The sequence below is a fragment of the Bos indicus genome, chromosome 25 (genome assembly GCF_029378745.1).
Source record: "Bos indicus isolate NIAB-ARS_2022 breed Sahiwal x Tharparkar chromosome 25, NIAB-ARS_B.indTharparkar_mat_pri_1.0, whole genome shotgun sequence".
Lineage (NCBI taxonomy): Eukaryota > Metazoa > Chordata > Mammalia > Artiodactyla > Bovidae > Bos > Bos indicus.
In genome coordinates, this window is record NC_091784.1 from 24,341,795 (window position 1) to 24,358,742 (window position 16,948).

At 47.1% G+C, this 16,948-nt stretch overlaps 1 protein-coding gene across 1 annotated transcript in view; it reads left to right on the forward strand.

Moving 5' to 3' along the window:
- Positions 1-657: 657 nt before the first annotated feature.
- The window catches only part of HS3ST4 (heparan sulfate-glucosamine 3-sulfotransferase 4), a 496,822-nt gene continuing 480,531 nt past the window's right edge, over positions 658-16,948 (forward strand). Inside the window, exon 1 of the mRNA XM_070779838.1 lies at positions 658-1,373. Within this exon, the coding sequence (XP_070635939.1) occupies positions 658-1,373 (716 nt within the window). The remainder of the gene's footprint in view (positions 1,374-16,948) is intronic.

Consider the following 16,948-nt stretch of genomic DNA (forward strand, 5'->3'; position numbering starts at 1 on the left):
GTCCCCGGCTCCCAGGGGAGGGGAAGCACGCGGGGCGGGGCGGAGAACACCTCCAGCGAGTGCGTGCGGCGCGCGGGGTTGGGGGCGCGATCTCCGCCTCCCCGGGTGCCCCAGCCCGAGCGCACGCCCGCGCGCCCGCGCCCCCCTCCACAGGCGCGCGCGAGGCGCACTCCCCCTTCCCTCGGCGGCGCGGGGCGCGCGCCCGGCCCCCTCCGCGTCTCTCCGCTCTCCCGGCAGAAAGTTAGCAGCGGGGAAGGAACTCGGGGCTGCCACAGCGCGCGGCGGCGGCGGCAGAAGCTGGAGCGGGAGCCGCGGCGGAGCCGGGGAAGCGGGGGCGCTGCAGACGGAGCAGGTGCAGCCGGCGGGTCCGCGCGCCCCCCTCGGTCCCCTTGCCAGAGACTGAGGGGGGTGGTGGGGGGCCCCCCGGACGCCGCGAGGAGAGCGGGGAGGGGGGGGCCATGCGGCCGGGCTCCCCCCCGGCGCAGCGGGACAGCGGCCAGGGCCGGGGGCGCAGCGGCGTCGCTTCATGCAGCCGGGGCGGCTGGGCAGCGGCGGCGGCGGCGGCGGCGGCGGCGGGGGCGGCGGCTGAAACCATGTCCGGGCAGCACCGGGGGCCGCCGCCGCCGCCGCCGCCGCCGCCGCGAGCCGGGAGCCGCGATGGCCCCGTGGCCCGCACCTCCTCCGCCTCCGCCTCCGCCTCCGTCTCTCGCCGCGCCGCCGCCGCCCGGCGTCTCGGCTAAGGGCCCGCCGGCGCGCAAGCTGCTTTTCATGTGCACCTTGTCCCTGTCCGTCACCTACCTGTGCTACAGCCTCCTGGGCGGCTCGGGCTCCCTGCAATTCCCCCTGGCGCTGCAGGAGCCGCCGGGCGCCGCCGAGCCCCCGCCACCCTCGCTGCCGCCTCCCCCCGTGCGCCTCGGCGCCCCCTCGCAGCCGCCCGCGCCGCCGCCGCCGCCGCCGGACAACGCGAGCCGCGGGGAGCCGCCCGAGCCCCCCAGGCAGCCCGCCGCCCCCGGGGCCGACGGCTGGGGACTGGCGAGCGGCAGCGGGGGCGCCCGGGACGCCTGGCTCCGGACCCCGCTGACCCCCGGCGAGATGGTCACGGCGCAGAGCGCGCTGGTGGAGAGGGAAGCGCCGGAGTCCAGCACCACGGACGAGGAGCTCGCAGGCCGGAGGGCAGCCAACGGGAGCGGCAACGCCGCCAGCACCCCCGACTACGGCGAGAAGAAGCTGCCCCAGGCGCTGATCATCGGGGTCAAGAAAGGAGGGACCCGCGCGCTGCTGGAGGCAATCCGAGTGCACCCGGACGTGCGGGCGGTGGGCGTAGAGCCGCACTTCTTCGACAGGAACTACGAGAAGGGGCTGGAGTGGTACAGGTAGGACCCCGGGCTCGGCGGATGGGATGGGCGCGTGGGGACAGACCCACTCGGGAAACAGCCGCTCCCTCTGCCCTTGGGGATCCGGGCAGCGTTCCGAGAGCCGTGAGCCCCCGAGGGCTCTGCGCATCCTGGCGGGGCAGCCTGGGGGGGAACGGCGGGCAGGGCTGGAGGTTCGCCAGGGATCACTTTATTCCAGGGCGAGGAGAGAGGGGTCCCCTTGCTCTGCCTGCCTCAGACTCCTCGTCCAGGGAGCTGTTTTCGGAATCTGCCTAGTTCCGAGTCTGGGAATCCCCAGCCCTCGTGTCCGCGGGGTGTTTCCTAAGCCAGGCTCTTGCGGGGCGGTGCGCTTCTGTGTTGGGGACGCCGAGGAATGGAGCTGGACAAGCCGGATTGACTAAAGGGCTTTGGGATTTCCTGGAATCTCTCAAGATCGCCCTCAAACGCATTTGCGTGGCTGGAATCCAACTTCAGTGTTTTCAGTTTAGAGCAGAATGAACCGGGAACAGTTAACAAGATGATGCTGGGAGTTTGGGCTTTCTCGTAAAGACTAAGGATGCCCCCCATCTCCAGAACTTTCCGTCCCTCTTGGGCTGCTTGAACCCCGGGTTAATTTTGCATCAGGAGCATCTGTGTCTACATGACAGTTGATGCCCTAGGAGTTTTCATGCCCTGCACCTGTGCCCTTTCTAACCCGTGCCTCATTGCAACAGATTGGAGCTTGTGTCTAGTGAGTTGTTTGTTCATCTCCCTCCTTTCCCACCCTCTGCCAGCAGCGAGGGAAGGGAGAAGTAGTAAGTTAAGTGCAGGTAAAATAAATTAATCGACCAGCGTTCTCCCCTGCCCTTCCCTCTTTCCTTTTCTTTTTTTTTTCTTAATGATTCTGGAAAACAGATCTGGATGGCTGGCTGCATCTCGGTTGCATCTCAGTAATTAATTGCAATTGTCAACCAGAAACACAGGCTTTGTCAGCTAAGTGATGTTATCATATTAACAGAGCCAATAGGTAAAATAAGGATTGTTTCCTGACAGGTCGCCTTCTTGTAGAAGAGATGTGCTTTTTAAGTTTAAATTACAGGCTGGGGAAGTTTTAGAAATAACTTTGGAAATATATAATGTGTGTATTGTGATTGATTTCTTCCCCTTTTAAAAATATGCCTTATGCTTTCAAAGCTTGAGAGAAGTACACTTAGGCATAAACATTCCAGCACATTAAACTGAAACAGCAAATGTGTCTGTTCATGTCTTGTCTGTTTCAACAGAGAGAACTAATTGCAATGTTTTAGGAGGCTTCAAACAGTCCCTTTCTATCAAAACATAAAACAGCAAATGCCTAATTTAACTGGAAAATCAGTATTTATAACATCACAAGCCATGGCTTCCAGTTTGCAATTATAATTAAAAAGGTGTTAGGATGATTAATGCAACAACAGCAAAATAAAAAAAAGGGGTATGATGTCTGGGAAGGTTTCAGTTGTTAAATTGTTGGTTGTAGGAATGTTCAGGTTTCTGCTGTGGGGTAACGGTGGCTCTAAGGGGGTAACCATGGCTTTTTCCAATTCTAATTTTAGAGCTGTATATCTTGTGAGAAGTGTCAAATGCCCTTTGGGGGAGAGGGAGGAATAAAGATCAAATCTTTCCAACATGTGTTTCAGTTGCTCTGTGGCAGCTGGAAATGGAAAAGGAGGTGTTTTATTCAGATGACTTAAAATAAAGTTGATGAATGGTGTAATGTGGACTGCATGTCACGAGGTCCCATTGTAGGGTCGGGAGCATTCTCTGAATGAAAAGATAGATGATGCTGACAGATGCCACATTCTTTTACACTGCAGCTGGGAAAAGGAGGTGTGTAAATTGCCTCGCTCATAGGACATGGCTGTTGAAGATCTTATTCCAACATGTGGTACCCTCAGCCATCACGGGTGGTATTTGGGACTCCGCATCCCATAGGACTAAGAGATGCAAATGGAACTAGATTCACCCGATCCTCACTTAAGAGGACCATGTGCTATCTCTGTATCTTCCATCTGCTGCCCCAGCATCACACCCAGGGTAAGTCCTTATTACACTTAGTGAAGCTGATGGCAGTTACTGCAGGAGAATCTTATCTAACATCGAAGCGTCGTTTTCCACCCAAATCTGGATGTTGAGAAGACTCCCAGAAACCTTTCAGATCCTAGGATAGCTCTCCAGCCTTAACAGATTCAGCCTTGCTTTGAGGGCATTTTAGGGATTTCTGTTGACTCCATCCCTTTAGCTCCCCTCTCTCTTCATGGGTTTCCCAGGTGGCTCAGTGGTAAAGAATCCACCTGGCAATGTGGGAGATGTGGGTTCGGTCCCTGAGTTGGGAAGATCTCTTGGAGGAGGAAATGGTAACTCACTCCAGTATTCTTGCCTGCAAAATTCCATGGACAGCGGAGCCTGGCAGGCTACAGTCCATGGGGTTGCAAAGAGTTGGACACAGCTGAGTACACACTCACACTCACTCTCTCTCTCTCCCTCCCATATGCCAAGAGGGGATGGCATCCTCACCGTATTGTAGAAGGGACGCAGTGGCATTGATTCAAACCAGTAACAGAAACCCTTCTTCCTGGTTCCCTGGTTCCAGTCTTTTAAATGGTGGCATCTCTACTTAAATGGTTATAGTACCTCCCCGTTAAATGGTTATAGTATGGTATGTGTTTTATCTGAAATCTTACTCTACTGTTTGCCTGAATGGAGATTCACAGGTTAATTAAAGGTTTTGATCCCCTTTTCCCATTATTTGTTTTCCTGTTCTTTTCAATGTGCTTCCCAGTAGCCTACTGATTCTGCAAGTGATTCCGGTGGTTGTGATGTCAGCGAGAGGGAGAGCAAGAAGAAACTGGGGCTGCTCTCGGCAGAGCTGGCGAGAGTTTTGTCGCATTTAACTAAGCAGCCCGGGTTTTATTTCCTCCGTGTCACTCCAGTTATGTCTAAATCCGGGTTTTGCTTTCGCCTATGCTGTGGATCTACTGTGATTTAAAAACACGTTTGAGATTAGAACGTGTGCATCAGATTTGCAGGGCAAGATAGGCTGATGGATTAGGATGTGTGTTAAAGCTATGGAACAGCAAGCCTCACTTGGTGGATTGACACAGGCCAGTGATTAATAAATGGGGGTAGATCAAACACCCCCTCCCCCGAAAGTAAAAGGACAAAGCTACGATATGCTTTTCAATAGGAGCTGATACATACTGTCTGGGCAGACACCTTACAGTCCTCTAAGGGGTGCGGCCTTGTGGCAAGCCAAGTGGCTGCCATTGCAGAACTCATCAAAGTGAATTCGATGACATGAGCCGTGGTCTATCTTGTAGATCACAGACTGTCCAGTGACTGACTACTTGGCTTTGGAAGCCTCTCAGCTGTAGGGCAATGGGAAGTGACCCTCCATGGGGTCAAGATGTCTCCACTGTCAGCAGTTATGACACACGTCCTGTTGGCTGGAGGGAAATAGCCTGGGGAAGCAGGTTCAGTAGTTTTGCTTGCGCTACCGAGAGGAGCGTAGTCCACAGCATCGTTCAGATGAGGTGTTTAGAGAGAGAAGGAAGGACGGCTGTGTAAGGCACTGGCATGAATTGAACATGTGTTATCATGGCAGTTCACGCTTTATAGACGTGTAATCACATCTAGGTGGCATGATGAGACTGTGAGCAAATGAGCAGCCTTTCTGCTTTACAGTTGGCCCTCAGATGGGAAAACAATTTGCTCGAGGTTGCTTAGCCGTTCAGGGGTTGAGCTGAGATTTGAAGCTGCAGTTGTCCAAAGGCTGGTAGGTAGAGTGCTAGCAAAATCTTTTCCTTCCTTCCTTCTTTCATTCATTTAATGATACTTACAATGATACATTTAATGATACAGACATTTAATAATACTTACCCTGTTTCCAATACTGTTTTAGGTGTTGGGGATACAAGGGTGAACAAGACAGATGAAGCACCTCTTCTCCTGGAACTGACATTTTAGTGGGGGTGGGAGTGGGGAAAGGGGAGACAGCAAATGAACAGGTCTTTCTGCTTACTCTTTTAATGTGGCTACTGGAAAATTTGAAATTACACGTGTGCCTCCTGCTGTATTTATTTCCATCCTGTAGAGCAGCGCTGTTTAAACTTTAAATGCACACAAATCACCTGGGGGTATTGTTAACATGCAGGTTCTGATTCCATAGGTTAGGGGAGGGACCTGAGAGTGTGAATTTCAAATTTCCAAAGTGATACTGATTCTGCGGATTTCTGGACCTCTCTTTGAGTAGCAGGGGCATAGAAAGTAATGAGCGTGCGTGCGTGCGTGTGTGTGTGCGTGTGTGTGTGTACGTGTTATCAATGATGAGGGAAAAACTCTCTGGAGGTCGTATAAGTATCGTGAATGAGTAAGATCCTCCCATGTGAAGACCTGAGTGGAGAGGTTGCCAAGCAGAGGGAAGAGCAAGTGCAAAGGCCCTGAGGTAGAAACAAACCTCATGGCTTCTCAAAGTATTCTTTTCAAAGCATTCTACAGTGTTTGTAACTGAGTAAAACTGGGTTCAATACTCGGCTTTGCAACTTACTAGTTGAATGATCTGGGTTGGATAACTGACTTAAATATCACTCAGCTTCAGTTTACCTGAGAGTAATTCCTTCCTTGCAGGGTTGTTTGGAGGAATAAGTGAAATAATAAAAGTGAATATATATTCTAAAACAATGAATATCCCTTCACAGCTGCCATAACATTAACTGGAGGCTTTTATTGGGGATGTTTTTGGGAAAAGACTAATAATGATGGGCTTTGCAGTCTACATCTGCTTAACCTTTTAAATCAAGGGTCACTCATCAGATGCCTTCAGGGCTCATGTGGGTAATACACTGGAGTGAAATAGACTAGGTGGGGAGAAACTGGGCCACAGACGCTCTGTCCAAAAGGGCAGCCGCTGTTCTGTTCCAGCCACGCCTTTTCCGTTTGCAAATGTGGCATCAGAGGAACTCTGTCTTCCACTTGGGAAGAGAAACTGCAAATCTGGGTTTTGATGGAAGTGGCCTGGTTTTTAACGTTGGCAGCAGATTGAGATTTCTTAAAAGTGCCATGTGGGCCAGCACTGTGGGACAAGCAAAACACATCTGTGGGCTGGTTACAGCCAGCTGGCTACTGGTTAGTGACCTTTGGTTTAAACTCATTTCTGAAAGTAACTGGCATACCAGTACCCTCTGCAGTTGCCAGAATTGTGGCTTAAGTGCGCTCTTTCAATTTAGATGTTTTCCCCCTTAACCAATTTTGCAACAGCATGAGGGAAGTCTCTCAGATATATTGTAACAACAACAACAAAGGAAGCTGGATATAAACAGGAGCCTGAAGCAGAAAAAGACAATTACAAATAAATTTCCCTTTTGTTCCCAGCAAACATTTTCTTGAGGGCGGGAAAATTCTCAGTTGTTCACTGCTTAATCAGGAGTGCCTGTATTTGATCCATGTGATCAGTTGCACCAGTAAAACAGATTCTGGTCCTGTGAACAGAGTCCTGTGAAGAATAAGAGTTAGACTTAAGACTAACTCTTAAGTAAAGACTTAAGAGTTAGAAAAATTGGGTTCTAGGTCCTTCTTTGCCACACACTTATTTTATTGGATATCAGTTTTCTTAATAGCTTCTTCCTTTCTCCTTCTTTTCTTCCTCCCTCTCCTTTCTTCCTTCCTTCTCTGTTGTTTACATGATGCATGCATGCTCAGTTGCGTCCGACTCTTTGTGACCCCCATGGATTGTAGCCCACCAGGCTCTTCTGTTCATAGTATTTCCCAGTAAAGAATTCCAGAGTAGGTTTCCATTTCCTTCTCCAGAGGATCTTCCCGACCCCGGGATTGAACCCACCTCTCCTGTGTCTCCTGCATTGGCAGGTAGATTCTTTACCACTGAGCCACCAGAGAAGCCCACTTACATGATGAGACTTTATAATCTCCATAAGGTCCATTCAGTCACTAACATATTTTGGTTCTAGAGCAAACTTGTATTGGACTCTTTGGAGGAAAGAAGCTAGTCGGCTAGAAGCAATGTACTTTAGAATGTGTATTTGTATCTCTGAACCGGTCATACAGCATCCTCACTGTAAGACCTTGGATGAATTAATATCACCAAGCCTCAATGTCTTCATCTGCAGAATGGGCTCAATAGTATTTCCTTCCAAGGGAATGATGTGAGAATGAAATGAAATGACATTCAAAGTGCCCTACACAGGTTATGACATATTTTCCTTTCCCCTTCTTTCCGCTCTCTCTCCCATTTTCCTTCCTCTTTTTGCTTTTCTTCTTCATTTTCCTTCCATTCCTTCCTTTTATCCTTCCCTTTAGGGCCCAGAAGGCCCTAAAGAGATGCTGTAATGCATTTTTCATTTGAACATAGCCTTTTATTTCAAGATTATGTCTGAATGAGGGATTTCCAACCCTGAAGCATCTCTTAAGTAGTTCTCCAGAGAATAATCAAAACCAGATTCCAGAATTTAGTCTGTTGTAACTTGAGCTGAAGGAGAAGAGTCTGATTTCAGGAGGCAAGTGAAGCCAAAATTCTCCCATAAAGGAGATGGGACAGGGAGCTGGTGAGGCTCTCTGGGTTGGCCCGCTGACATTTTTATCTATGATAGAAATGGATGCCACTTGCCCCGATAGGTACAGAGGAGTTTAGGATGCCAAGGCCATGTTTGTCTTTAGTTTTTCAGCAGAGTTGAAAGCTTTTGAGAATGCAGGATGGTTCAGACAGACCCCGCAGAACTCCCTGTCTTGAGATTTGGCAGTTTTCACTAGGGAGTTCTCCAGCCATCACGTCATGATTTATTTATTTTTATTTTTGTAAATCATGCCAGTCATTTTTACTTTTAAATTGAGTCAGAAGAGAAGCTGTGAGACTTCAGGTGAATGAGGGATTGCTAGGGTTGTACAGTAGAAAGTTTTAAAGGTTTTGGTTTTGCATAATGGATGGTATCTCTGGAACTGATGGAACCATCACCCTATTAAAGTAATTTCTTGATTCTATTGGTTTCTGCGGTTTAACAAGATCTTCTATAACTGTCTTGGGAATTTCAATCTGAAATTATAATTCACGGAGGGAGCCCTTCTGCCTATCTTGCCATTAATTAAAAGCAGGAGGTTGATTTTTAACACACGCTAGTTAGGATCGCTTTCCTTTAAAACACTTTTTTACTTTCAACCTTTATTTAAGAATGTATAAAGCACATATGCAGGAAAACAAATCAGCACATGCATTAGGCCTTATTTTTTTGGTTATAAGTGGTAGAAATTGAGCTTAAACTATTGTAAATCAAGAAAGGTAATTATTGATTTATTCCTTAGAAAGTCTAAGGGGTAATGGCTTCAGGAAGAGTTGAATCCAGGTCTCTGTTTCTTTCTGGTCTTTTCTGCTGTACCCGCTTCGTTCTCAGGTTATCTCACTACACCTTAAGCAAGACAGTAAGCAGCAACCCTAGACAAGCAATTTTTGGTTTATCAATTCTTTCGGAAAACTTTTTTTCTTAAGGGTTTCTGTAAGAAATTGCTGGAGATGCTGTTGACCCAGATTGGATCATGTACCCATTCCTAAACAATCTGTGTGGTGCTCTCTTCAGGCCTGGGGGATGTAGCCACCCCTTTGGCTTGGGGTGGTGATGGGAGTAGGGAAGGAGGCTTATTCCCATTGCAACCATAGGGAAGAGTTTCCCCATAAAGAATGAGATATTCAAGGATTCTATTGATAAAAGAATTAGGGACCACTGTGAAGAAAGCTGAGCGCCGAAGAATTGATGCTTTTGAACTGTGGTGTTGGGGAAGACTCTTGAGAGTCCCTTGGACTGCAAGGAGATCCAACCAGTCCATTCTGAAGGAGATCAGCCCTGGGATTTCTTTGGAAGGAATGATGCTAAAGCTGAAACTCCAGTACTTTGGCCACCTCATGCGAAGAGTTGACTCATTGGAAAAGACTCTGATGCTGGGAGAGATTGGGGGCAAGAGGAGAAGGGGACGACAGAGGATGAGATGGCTGGATGGCATCACTGACTCGATGGATGTGAGTCTGAGTGAACTCTGGGAGTTGGTGATGGACAGGGAGGCCTGGTGTGCTGTGATTCATGGGGTCGCAAAGAGTCGGACACGACTGAGTGACTGAACTGTACTAACACCACATATACAGTAAACATCTGAAGATCCACTCTGGGAAAGGTGTATGATCTCTCCCACTTTTTTAGGTCAGAAAGAGGTACAAGTGTTTAGTTTGAGGAGGTTGAGTGTACTTGTTAGTTCAGTTATTTATTCATTAAACATGTATTAAATGTCAGCTATGTGTCAGACATAAATCAGTCATAGCCAGTGATCTGAAAGAACTCAAGTGGAGAAATGGACAATTAAGCGATTACATTACAAGGTAAAGTCCTGACAAAGTGCCATTTATTCTAGGAGTGGAAGGATGGTTTGATCTTGGGAAACCTAAAAAATTGTGTGGTTTATTCTTCATACTTTTCACTTAGAGAAAAATCTTATTTATTTTGTGGATGCTAAACAGTCTGGTAAAGCTAAGTGTTTATTCCTGATTTTTAGAACATTTGCTGATAAAATCAGATCATACCCAAAGCCAGCATCGTATTTAATGGTGTAACACTAGAAATATCACCGTTAAATCCAGAACAAGACCAGAATGCCAATTATCATCATTGCTATTTACCATTGCTCAGGAATAAATAGATAATCCAGTGAGGTGAAAAAGAATAAGAATGGAGAAGATAGAATTATCACCTGTTGCTAGTAGTTTAACCTCTTTTTGGAAGACCTAAGATAAGCAATCCCCACTCCCATGCGTAAAACTATTAGAAATAATAGTGAAATTCTTTAAGGTGACTGGTAAGGAAATTACTATGCAAAATCTATAGTTTTCCTATATGTCCATGCCAAGCATTTTGAAAATATAATGAGAGAAAATATCCTATTTATAGAACCAAGCAAAGAGACAAAATAACCAGGAATAAATTTAGCAAAACTTGCAAAGGACTTGCAAGAACAAAATTTTAATACTTTAGGGAGGGGTGTCAGAGAAGAAAACAGTGACTAGAAGGAGTCCTCTTTCTCTGGGACAGCACTTCTTCCTTTTCCTTCCCACCCACTTTTGATTGGCTATCTTTGCTACTAGAGGTGTGTCAGGTGTGTTTGAGAGTAGTCTGAAGATATTGTTTCTATGAACATAGCCAAAATGTCGTACTTCAAAGACAAGATTCCCTTACTTTCTACCTTTTATTGAACTGAGGGGAGGATTGTAAGATAACTACTACTGTTCAGGTTCATAAACAGTGTTAGAATTCCTCATAGGGGGCTGGTACTGACTGCTTTATATCCCAGACTGAAGGGACTTCACTCGTAACTCAGTGGTAAAGAATCCAGCTGCCAATGCAAGAGACATGGTTTCTCATGTTGAGGTTTGACAGAAAACAGCAAAATTCTGTAAAGCAATTTTCCTTTGGTAAAAAATCAATAAGTTAAAAAAAAAAAAAGAGATCCCTAGATTGGGAACATCCCCTGGAGAAGGAAATGGCAACCCACTCCAGTATACTTTTTTGGGAAGTTCTATGGACAGAGGAGGTTGGTGGGATTGCAAAAATCGGATACAACTTAGTGATTAAACCACAGCAAGAATCATTCCTAGTGTAGATTAACTGTTGAATTGATGTAAATGAGTGAGTTTAGGTGCACTCCTGTTGTTACAAAGCAGCACCAAAAAATGAATCGCAGCCAAGTGATGGTTATTTAATGAAACGGAGAGGTGACGATTTAAGCGTTGGACCTGAATGAATCATAGTAGCAATATGTAAGAATGCCAGTGGTGGACACATGTTGTGGGTGCCAGGCTCTGCCCCAAGCCATGGTTTCAATCATTCCAAGAACCTGGTGAGACAGCTACTGGGATCAGTCACGTTGTACAGGTCAGGAAACCAAGGCACAGAGAAGTCAAGGAACTTGGTCAAGATGTGCAGTTGGGATTCAGACCTAGGTGTTTGGCTCCAAACACACAGCATTTCTTTTCATTTGTCCCCAAGCTGTCTTCCACTGGAAGGGTGGTCTTCCAGCTTCCTGGGAGTGAACAGTAAATGCTGGTATTTCTGTGCTGGAAGCTTTTGGTTTCCCATATGTGCATGGCCTGCCTACTGGACAGGCTGACTGTGGGGTTTTGCCCCCAAAACGGACTGTGGAAATGTCTCCTTTTCTCTTCTGGGACCAAGTTCATTCTCACTTCAGGGCATTTTATTTAAAAAAATTTTTTTAATGTAATTATTTTGACTGTGCCACGTCTTCGATGGTTTGAGGACTGTTTTTCTTTAGCTGTGGCAAGCAGGGGCTACTCTCTAGTTGAGTGCATGGGCTTCTCGTGGCGGTGGCATCTCTTGTTTCGAAGCACCAACTCTAGGGCCCCCAGGCTTCAGGAGTTGAGGCTCGAGGGCTCAAGAGCACAGGCTCAGTAGTTGTGGTGCCTGGGCTTAGTTGCTCCATGACATGAGGGATCTTCACGGATCAGGGATCAAACCCGTATCTTCCGCATTGGCAAGTGGATTCTTTACTACTGAGCCCCCAGGGAAGCTCCAGGACATTTTAATTCTCTCTTCTGGGAATTCTCTGCCCCCCACTGCCCTCCGCCCCCCCCAATCCCACTACTACAATGCAGGTATCTGGTTATCTGTCCTTCAGATCTTGGCTCACATTTCAGATTCCCCCAAAGACCTCTCCACACTACCTAATTTAAAGACCTTTTTCCACTTCTGAGCTTGTTCCACTGTTCTATTTTCTTCAGAGGATGTATTACTCTCCCAAATCATCCTAATGACTTCACTCTCCCTCCCAGAAGATCAAGTGCATGGGAGCAGGGTCTTGTCCCACCTGATTTCGCCAGGGTACTGAGCCAGAAGCAGTACTTGGCACAGGTAGGCACTTCATGACGGTGGCGTATTCATCACTAATTCTGAATCAGTGACAGTTTATTGAATGAAAGGGGTACCTTCTCTGTGCCATTTTCTTACAAAACTCCAGGCTTCTGCAAAGAAATCACACACTCACACTCCTTGGGAACTCTGGCTAAGAATTGTTTTCAGTTCTTTCAAGTACTATTTTTGCAAGACTATTTTGGGTACAAGAAAGAGAAACCCACTCAAACAAGCTGTGTGGGCTAGACAGTCTCCCCAAAAGGTCCTGCCGGCACACCACGTTACCTGATTTATCCTTCACGGCAGCTTCATGAAGTAGGTACCGTCTTATCCCAGTGTTACAAAATCAAGAGAATGAGACTTCAGTAGGGCAGTGACAGTCACGGGGTCACACCGCAGGCCTTCCCAAGCCATGGTTAACAGGTGGCCTTTGGTTCCTGGCCTTTGTTGCTATAGTTGCCAAAGTTTTAGGAGAGCCTGGATTATTCCTGATAGGCTGTTATGCTCAGGAGTAGTTGGTATTATCTTTCTCTAAATGCATGATCAAAATGACATCGTTGCCATTTAATCAAACAGTGAAGTGGAGGCTGTGTTTGATTTGTTTCACACGATAGGTGTAAATCCACCCTTCTGCCTCCAGGTTAAGGCCTCAGCAAAGGGTTGGAGATTTGGAGCTGAGGACATGTGAGTCATTTCCTCAGTCTGAGTGCCTTTATCCTAGGGCCGCTTGCCTGTTTGGAGCTCTGTGATATTTAGGAAAGAAAGCTGAACCTAAAATCAGAAATTAAAGATTGGAGTCTGAGTGCTGTGTCTACCTTGCTTTGGGTGCCTAGAGAGTATTTAGCCTTTGAGCCTTTGTTTTCTCATCTCTAAAATGGGAACATCCGTTTCTGATAAGCCCCGAGTGATTTTGCAAGGGCAGAATCATGGTGATGTGCTTGCATCTGCTTTGTCCATCTCCTGTAGTTGTTGTTAATCCACACACATTTCCATGAACTCCCCCAGGTAATTGTTTTTCTGGAATGTTGCACTCCAGGGAGTCCCTGAAATACAGGACAGGTACTCTTATCATAAAGTTAGATTAAGAAGTTTAATTTACAGAAACTATTATATACCATGGATATCAAACATTGTGAGGGCAGACTGCATGAAGATCCAGAGAATTCCTGGAGAACCTCTGTCTGCATAATTCTTTTACCTGACTCATGACCACTGAGGCATCTTTCTTTCACACTGAGAGAACATAAAAAGCCATAGAGCACATGTGCTTTTAAGGATTGCCCTGGAGTGGATGAGCTCTGGGAGTGACCAGGAGATTCTCTCGTTTTGCTCCCAAATGGCTTGTCATCCCTTCTTCCTATGCACCCTCTCTGCATTTACCAGATAGGCATAGTAATGTCCCACCTTCTGGCTGCCTGACTAGCCTACTTTCTAAGCTGTGGAAGGCACGATAACACATCCTCCCAATAACTACATCCTGATCTCCAAAACCTGTGATCATGCTGCATCACATGGCAAAGAAGAATTAAGGTTGCAGATGGAATTATGGTTGCTCAACAGCTAAACCTGAGGGGGGAGATTATCCTGGGTTATCTGGATGAGCCCCCATGTAATCACAGGAGTCCTTTCAAATGGATGAGGGGGCAGAAGAGAGAGATTTAGAGGGATGGCTGCACAGGAGGGACTCAGCCCTCTGTTGCTGGCTTTGAAGATAGAAGGGGCCAGGAGCCAAGGAATTCAGGCCGCTTCCAGAAGCTACAACAAAGGCCAGGAAATGGGTTCTTCCTTGGAAGATCCAGTAGGAATACAGCCCCCTTGACACTTTGATTGTAGCCCACGGAGACCCATTTTAGACTTCTGACTTCCAGGGCATGCCACCAATTAGTTTGGGGTCATTTGTTACAGCAGCAAAACACTCTTCCCAGAGCTCTCTAGAAGCCACCATCTTGTTCCTTTTCTTCCCTTTCCTTTTCCTCTTTTTCTGGAAAATATCACCTCTGAGGCTCTTGAGGTATCTTGCCAAACAGCAGCATAGACATCACCATTGGCAGTTTGCAGATGGTCACTGTACTAGTTGGGCTTCGCAGGTGATGCCGTGGTAATGAATCTGCCTGCCAATGCAGGAGCTGCAGGTTCTGTCCCTGGGTTGGGAACATCCCCTGGAGAAGGAAATGGCAACTCACTCCAGTATTCTTGCCTGGAGAGTTCCACGGACAGAAGAGCCTGGCAGGCTACAGTCCAAGGGGTCACAAAGAGTCAGACACAGCCGAACATGCATACACACACTGTACTAGTTAGGGGAAGAACTGAACTGTTGCAGCAAAGAGATCCCAACCTGTAGTGGCTTTACATAAGATAGATGATTTTCCTCTGAAATTCAGTATTCAAATTGAATATTCAATATTCAAATTGAAATGTCAATATTCAGAGTTTGTAGCAATCAGTGCTGCCTGAGACCAGCCTCTCAGAAGGAACACAAGCTGAAAACTATGAGTTCAGGTGTGTGGGCGTGTATGTTTGAGTAGCAGCACCCCCTGGGTACTCCAGTCTGGACTGCTGGGGTTATCATGCTCAGGAAGACCAATCAGAGACTCAAGTTCCATTCTTTCCATCTTGTTGCTCTACCATCCCCTGGGGAGCTTGTTAGAAATGCAGAACCCCAGATTCCACCCCAGACTTTCTGAAGCAGAATTGACTATTTTTAAAAAGATTTGTTTATCTGTTTTTGGCCGTGCTGGGTCTTCATTACTGCCTGCAGCTTTCTCTAGGTGTGGTGAGTGGCTGGCTGTTCTTTGTTGTGTTGCTTGGGCTTCTCACTGCTGTGGCTTCTCTTTTTGCAGGGCTTGGGGCTCTAGGCACATGGGCTTCAGTAGTTGTAGCGCGTGGGTTCAGTAGTTGTGGCTCTCGGGCTCTAGAGCTGGATCTCAGTAGTTGTTTCGCATGGGCTTAGTTCCTCCAAGGCATGTGGGATGCTCCTGGGTCAAGGATCAAACCCATGTCCCTTGCATCGCAAGATAGATTCTTACTCACTGGACCACCAGAGAAGCCCCAGAATTTACATTTTAAGAAGACACTTGGGGAATTATTTTGCACAAAGTTTGAAGAAGGTTGCTTTATAGTAAACCTGTTCAACTTTCAGCACTGTGGACATTTGGGATCAGGAAAGTCTTTGTGGTGGAGGGCTGTCCTATGCATTGTAGGATGTTTTGCAACCCCTCTGACTGCTGCCCGTCCCAGCTGCCAGTAGTTAACTCCTCACCCCACCCCCCCACCATCTGAACAGCCAAAAATATCTCCAAACATTGCCTGGTGTCCCTGGGGAGCAAAATTGCCTGTGGTTGACTGAGAACCCCTGCCTTAAAGGATTTTTCTCCTAGGTTCAGAGCTGATACTCTACCCCATTTCAGTTCTGTTCTGTTCAGTCGCTCAGTCATGTCCGACTCTTTGCGACCCCATGAATCACAGCACGCTAGGCCTCCCTGTCCATCACCAACTCCCGGAGCTCACTCAAACTCATGTCCATCGAGTCGGTGATGCCATCCAGCCATCTCATCCTCTGTCATCCCCTTCTCCTCCTGCCCCCAATCCCTCCCAGCATCAGGGTCTTTTCCAATGAGTCAACTCTTCGCATAAGATGGCCAAAGTATTGGAGTTTCAGCTTCAACATCGGTCCTTCCAATGAACACCCAGGACTGATCTCCTTTAGGATGGACTGGTTGAACCTCCTTGCAGTCCAAGGGGCTCTCAAGAGTCTTCTCCTTCCAGCAAATAGTCTGGCAAAGAGGACAAAGTGCAGGAAGTAATTTCCTCTTTAGCAAGTGGAGTAAATAACACTTATGACTTCTGCTCTTTCTCTTGGTGAGAATTCCACTACAGGACCACATCGAACTGCAGGGGATTCCAGGACCGATATGAATGTTTCTGTGTCCAAGAAGGAGGGGAGAATGAGTCTGGGGTCATCTGCTAAAGTATCTGCTAAAGTAACTAACACAAGGATGTGGTCATACTTGACCTCTTTTTATTATCTTCCATCCAGAAGGGAATCCAGTTGGAAGGACGAAATAAATTGAGTGGGCATAATGCTTTTTGCTGGGCTTCCTAGGTGGTGCTAGTGGTAAAGAACCTTCCCCCCCTGCCCCCCTCCAATGCAGGAGATGTAAGAGACATGGGTTCGATCCCTGGGTTGGGAGGATCCCCTGGAGGAGGAAATGGCAACCCACTCCAGGATTCTTGCCTGGAGAATCCCATAACAGAGGAGCCTGGCAGCCTGCAGTCCACAGAATTGCAGTCAGATACAACTGAAGCAACTTAGCACACATGCAGTGCTTTTTGTGTGGAACATAGAACTATTTTAAGAGGTCACAGGATATTTTAGAAGGACACATAAAATGTACCTGATTTTCTACTTCTATTAAGAATTTGATATTTTCTAAACATCAGTCTTAAGTTTTATTGCCATAAAAATGTACTTACTTATATTGATTTTTATATTAAAAATAATAATTTTCTTCTGTATTTGTAAAGACTATGTTATTATGATAAATGTATTTGATCAGATGAAGATATATGTATGTACACACACCTGTGTTTGTATACATAGGTAGCTGTCTACCTATCTATCTACATATCTGTCAGTCTGCCTTGGTACCA